The sequence below is a fragment of the Microtus ochrogaster genome, linkage group LG4, assembly GCF_000317375.1.
Source record: "Microtus ochrogaster isolate Prairie Vole_2 linkage group LG4, MicOch1.0, whole genome shotgun sequence".
In the NCBI taxonomy this organism is placed as follows: Eukaryota; Metazoa; Chordata; class Mammalia; order Rodentia; family Cricetidae; genus Microtus; species Microtus ochrogaster.
The window spans coordinates 63,510,908-63,516,543 of NC_022030.1; the positions used below are offsets into that span (position 1 = coordinate 63,510,908).

The following is a 5,636-nucleotide window of genomic DNA, read 5'->3' on the forward strand; positions in this document are numbered from 1 at the left end:
TGATCCTACTGCACGTACTGGCTTTGTAAGAGCCTAGGCAGTTTGGATGCTCAACCTGCTAGACCTGGATGGAGGTGGGGGTTCCTTGGACTTCCCACAGGGCAGGGAACCCTGATGGCTCTTCGGGCTGAGGAGGGAGGGGGAATGATTGGGGGAGGGGGAGGGAAATGGGAGGCGGCGGGGAAGAGACGGAAATCTTTAATAAATAAACAAATAAATAAAAAAAATGGTTTCCCTGTTATGGAAAACAATACAGAAGTTCCTGGAAACATTAAAAATGGCCTTGCTACCCCACTCCTGGAACCCAGCTGAAGAGCTGATGTCAGGAGGATGAGGATAAGGTAGCCCATGTTGACCTGTTCACTGCAGCACCAGCTACAGACATAGAAACAACCCAAGTGTCAGGCAACAGATTGACAGGTAAAGAAAAATGTGGTTCATGGACACCGTGGAGAACAGTTTCACCCTAGAGGAAGGAAGGAAACCCTACATCTGCAGGGAACAGGTGGCCCAGATGGCACTGTGCTGGGTAAAATAAGCGAGGCACAGACGGGCAACCCCCTCCCATGTGATCTCACTCGCATCGTCAGCCTAAAATAGTCAGAAGGGTTAGGGAAGGGAGGAATGTGAAAGGATCTGTACACGGAGGTGAGAATGACCACTATTATACTGTATTCATATGCTAATATCCATCTAGACATTAACATCGTCTATATGCATGAGATGTGCTGAGATCATAGGTCTTACAGTGAATCCTAGGACACATGCAGATAGTAACTATGCGAGTATGTAAATTAGCTAGGCTGGATTGTGGTGTTAATATTGCAACGTATACATGAATCAAAATATCTAACTGTATACCTCAAATATATTGAATTTGTATCAATGATATCTCAATGGAGCTGTTCAAAAATAAAGTCATAAAGGAAATAAAGGAAAGCAAAACTATGCTAAATTCTTGCTCTAGAAACAAAAATTCAGAACAAGATCCCCAGATTTCTACGAGTGGAAAGGAGGGAATTTTGGTTGTTCAGAGTGGGAAGAGGACAGAGAAGGTGACAGAAAGGGAGGTAGAGGCAGCTCGGCAGCTCAGTGAGGCAGCTCGTGGGATGCGGGAGGCTCTGCACTACGTGGATAGGGCTTCCAACGCTGAATTGTGGCAATCATTTTACAATGTAGACATGGTAGACGTGCATCGAAACACCTGGCTGTATTCCTTAAGTATATTCACAGCAGCAGAAGCTTGAGGGAGCTAGTCACATCACATCCACAGGAAGAGCAGGGAGAATGCATGCATGCATGACCTCAGCTCATTTCCTCTGTTCTTATGCAGTCTAGGACCCAAACCCAGGGAATGGTGCCACACATAGTGGGCCGGGTCTTCCTACATCCACTAATGTAATTCAGACAATCCCTTACAGACGTGCCCAAAGGATAACCTGATCTAGACAGTTACCCGCTGAGACCCTCTTCCAAGGTGATTTTAGATTGTGTCAAGTTGACAGTTAAACCTAACAGAAGTGGCACTTCTGGGCTCTTCTACAAGAGGGCTGAGAGCTTAAGAAGCAATTCTGCCCCAGTCCCCCGCTCTTAGGCGAGTTGTGCAGACAGCTGAACAGAACCATGTCTAATTTCTTTAAAACAATGAATGCCTTCTTTTGTTTTCTGACCACCCTATAGCTGAAAACTTAAAGATAAAATAAATGCTTCTGGAACTCTGAGCCATACCTTTGTATCCAGTTGTCTAAACCGATGCCTCATCCTGCAAGGAAATCAGAAAATAAACTAAGAGAAAGAGTCGGGGGTGGGGGGGCTCTTTGACCCTGTTTTCATCTTTCAAAGGACGGAGGCAGATTGTGTACAGTCTCCAGTTTGGGCTCAGGCCAGCATCAGCTGCACTGATCTCTCTGATTTTCTTCCTCATCTCCAAGCAAAGCAGAATTCCTTTCTCAGCCCAATTAGACAGACGGAAAAGTCATGCGTGTCCTGCTGACAGGAGTGGTGAAAGCTGACTCAGAAGATCTGCCTTCCTCCATAACCAGAATACGGAAGTCTAGAATACAGGCATCCATGCTGTCTCAAGAGAAAGAGCAGTGTACCCTTTGGTAGTTGTGTGGATTCTAGCGAATAGATTGGTTGTTCTCATATTTACTCCTACTGGTTAGAGTAGATTTGGAAGTGTGCTAAACTCTTAGAAAAAGTGAAACACAGGGATTTATAAAAGGTCACTAGGTCACATAGGGATTTATAAAAGGTCACTAGGCCACATAGGAATTTATAAAAAGTCCCACACAATTTAAAAATGACAGCATTTCCTAGAGAAAACTTGTAACAAGCCACCTTCTACCTCTGTTGTCCAGCATTGCAGAGACAAATGTGTCGGTAGTTTCTGCAAGATAATACAATTACCCATGACCTCTGGGTCTTCCTGGAACTCACTTCTGCAACTGTGGCTCTTGTTTCTTGGCTCTATGGGTGATAATGTCTATCCTTCTTTCTCCTCATCTTCTTTTGTTTGGTTGCTTGTTTTTTTTTAAGACAAGAGTTTCTCTGTGTAGACCTGGCTGTCTTGGAACTCACTCTGTAAACCTAGCTAGCTTTGAACTCAGAGATCTGCCTGCCTCTGCCTCCTGAGTGCTAGGATTCAGGGCATGCACTACCACCCAACTCAGCCATTAAAGGCTTAGCTCAGATCTCAGTGCCTTGAACACAGGACATCTCACTGTCCCAAGAGAAAGATACAGCCTCTTGGGACCCCTTTCTATCCCATGTTCTTTAGGGGAACAATCAGATTAACTGAGGTGTGATCTCTGCCTGTATAGAGGGAGTGGCTGGCATACGTCTAAGTATTTGCCATCTACAATTGCTTCAGTAGTACTGTCACTCGCCAATGGAAACACGCCTTACTGAGCATGCTCAGATAAGCTGTCTCTGTCCTTCCAGTTTATATGCAAAGGGTGCCTTGTTACAGAAGTGAGTGACTGACGTACTCCTCTGAGCTGTCGTTGGCTTTCGTGTTGATCTTGACAAGGTAATTCTCCTTCATGACACCCTCCCATGCCAATGTCTCATTGTCCTCATTTCTGAAACCTGAAAGAATGAGAAAAGAAAAACATTCAGGTTGTCACGTTTGCCTCCATTTCCCAAACCAACGCCTGCCAGGCAGGCATCTGAGAGACTCTGGGACTAAGACAGTTAGATTGATCTCTAGCAGTAGACCTGACTACCGTCTCTTACCAGTGACAGAGGCAGAGCCACGGAATATTAACAGATTTATCAGCAAGAATGAAGGTGGGCGCTGACTGTGTGAACTAAGAATGTAATCTTTATTCTAAACAGAGATCCCTTTGAAACTTACCTGTGTCTTTTGAGACTCAGATCACTCCACTCATGATTTGGGTGCCCACGTTTGGTGAGTCCCTCTCCTCTGCTTTGATGACATGGAAACACTAAGCCATTTGGTTGGACATTTACTTCAGGTTTTGAACTCCCAATCTAAAGTCAGGAGTTTTATAGAGGAGGGCAATCCGATGACATTGATTCTAGTCTGAGACAGGTGGTCTGGGAGTGGACTGTGAAGAAAGCCTTACCTCCAATCTTCCCCTTTCCTCTAAGCCAGGGCCAACTATACAAACTAGCCTGGGACCTGTTCCAGAGAGATTCTTACTTCAATTTCTTACGGTGTCTGGGCCTTTCGGATGGAGGCCAAATGAAAAACCACATCATCAAGATAATTAATGTTTGCAATGGACACCAACCTCCAGGAATTTATGGGAACAGGAAAGAGATGTTTGTGTAAGTGGCTGCACAATAGTTGAAATAGATTTGTGGTTTGTTTATTTGGTCAGGTTTCTTTCCTTATTTTGTTCATTCATTCTTTGTGTCTGTCTGTCTTTTGTTATTTTGTTCTTTCATTCTTTCTTTTTTCTAAGACAGGGTTTCTCTATAACTGCCCTGGCTATCCTAGAACTCACTTAGTAGAACAGGCTGGCCTCAAACTCACTGAGATCAGCCTGCATCTGCCTCTGGAGTGCTGGAATTAAAGGTGTGTACCACCAAACCCAGTAATTTGTGTGGGTTTTACCCTTAACTTACTGTTTAAATGTGTGCATTCTCATGTTAGAGTCTATAAACTCTAACTCCTTACCAGACTGAAAAAAAAATTAATTGGAGATCAGAGTAATACGTGAGTGACTGGATTTGAGAAAATACCAAAATCAAACATGCCTTTATCTTTAAATGGCTGTTATTACTTTTCAAAACAGTTCCTAACCTATTTCCTTTCAAGTGCATTTTGGAGTAGTTTCCATTGTCTTTCCTTCAAAGTAAATCTTTGAGCTCAACAAGATTGAAGCTCCTGGACACCAGCAGCCAGAACAAGAACGACAAACAGCCAAGAAAAAATGGCCAGCTTCCTTAACAGCGAGAGAGAGACTAGGTGAAATGGTGACCTGGCATTTTCACCAAGTGTACTGAAAAATTGGCAGGCTCTGAAGTCCATATTTGTGCCAGCAAAAATATGTAGAAGCACCCACCCATCTTATAAAAAAAGAGTCCATCCATTATTACTACTTAAGAGAGGATGAGAAGGTTATGGGAGACATTACCCAAGAATCAGAGATAATACATATTCTTTATCTAGACATTTTCTTCTAGAATTAATATGAAAATGATTCATGTTCTCAAAAATGCACATATACCACTTTTTATCACAACCTCATATATTACTGAGAATCAAACTAGGGCCGCCTATCACTCTAGCTCCAGGGGCATCAAGTGCCTTTTCCTCTGCAGGCACCTGCATGTGTGTGTGTGTGTGTGTGTGTGTGTGTGTGTGTGTGTGTGTGTATCTTTCTGAAGAGCTTAACCAAACTACATATTTAACAATAAGGGCTTGGTTAAGTTAACTATGGCATATCCATACACTAGAATATCTCATAGTTAAAATTCTTAGCATAGACATTATTTGTTTATAGGTCTAAACATGTTTATGATGCATCATCAGCTGTATAAATGAATCAATTATTCTATGAATTTTTGCATACTATACTCCAGGCAATATCCATTCCCACAGAAATCAATACTAACTATTGATATTTATCTCTGGATGCTGGTCCTGTCTGCCCTCAATCCTTATTTGTGCTTTCCTGTAGTTTTCAAATGTTCTATAAAGAGTCTATATTGCCTTCCAAATGAGAAAAGAAACAATAAATTTTCTAAAAATGCAATTACCAACTTGAAGGTATTATCAAACAAGGGGGGATAAAAAAGAAAGTTTGGAGTCTGACATTCTAAGAATTATTTGAAAAAAGTCTTATAGTCTTTCCTCTAAAGAAGGGTAATTTCAAAATTAATGACCTCCCCATCATTTGGAAGCAAACACAAAATACGCTTCGGGAATGAGCTGCCAGCTGGAGTCCTTGGGAGAGGCAGAGCGCTGTGGTCTCTAGAATTGGTCCTCTGCAAGAGGCAGCAAGGGAGCATGGAGTGACTCAGCTGGCTGGAAAGTCTCTTGATGGAGGAAGGTCATTGGTTGATTTAATAAAGAAGCTGCTTGACCTGATAGGTTAGAACGTAAGTGGGAGGAGCAGAATGCTGGGCGGAAGAGGAAGTGAGGTCAGAGACTGGACAGCTCT

At 42.8% G+C, this 5,636-nt stretch overlaps 1 protein-coding gene across 1 annotated transcript in view; it reads right to left on the reverse strand.

The window, feature by feature from the left end:
- Nucleotides 1–5,636, reverse strand: part of Trpm8 (transient receptor potential cation channel subfamily M member 8) — a 75,827-nt gene that overhangs the window by 7,080 nt on the left and 63,111 nt on the right. The window contains exons 22-23 of the mRNA XM_005361717.2: nucleotides 2,991–3,090; nucleotides 1,729–1,762 (exon numbers count right to left, since the gene is read on the reverse strand). Of these exons, the coding sequence (XP_005361774.1) occupies nucleotides 1,729–1,762; nucleotides 2,991–3,090 (134 nt within the window). The remainder of the gene's footprint in view (nucleotides 1–1,728; nucleotides 1,763–2,990; nucleotides 3,091–5,636) is intronic.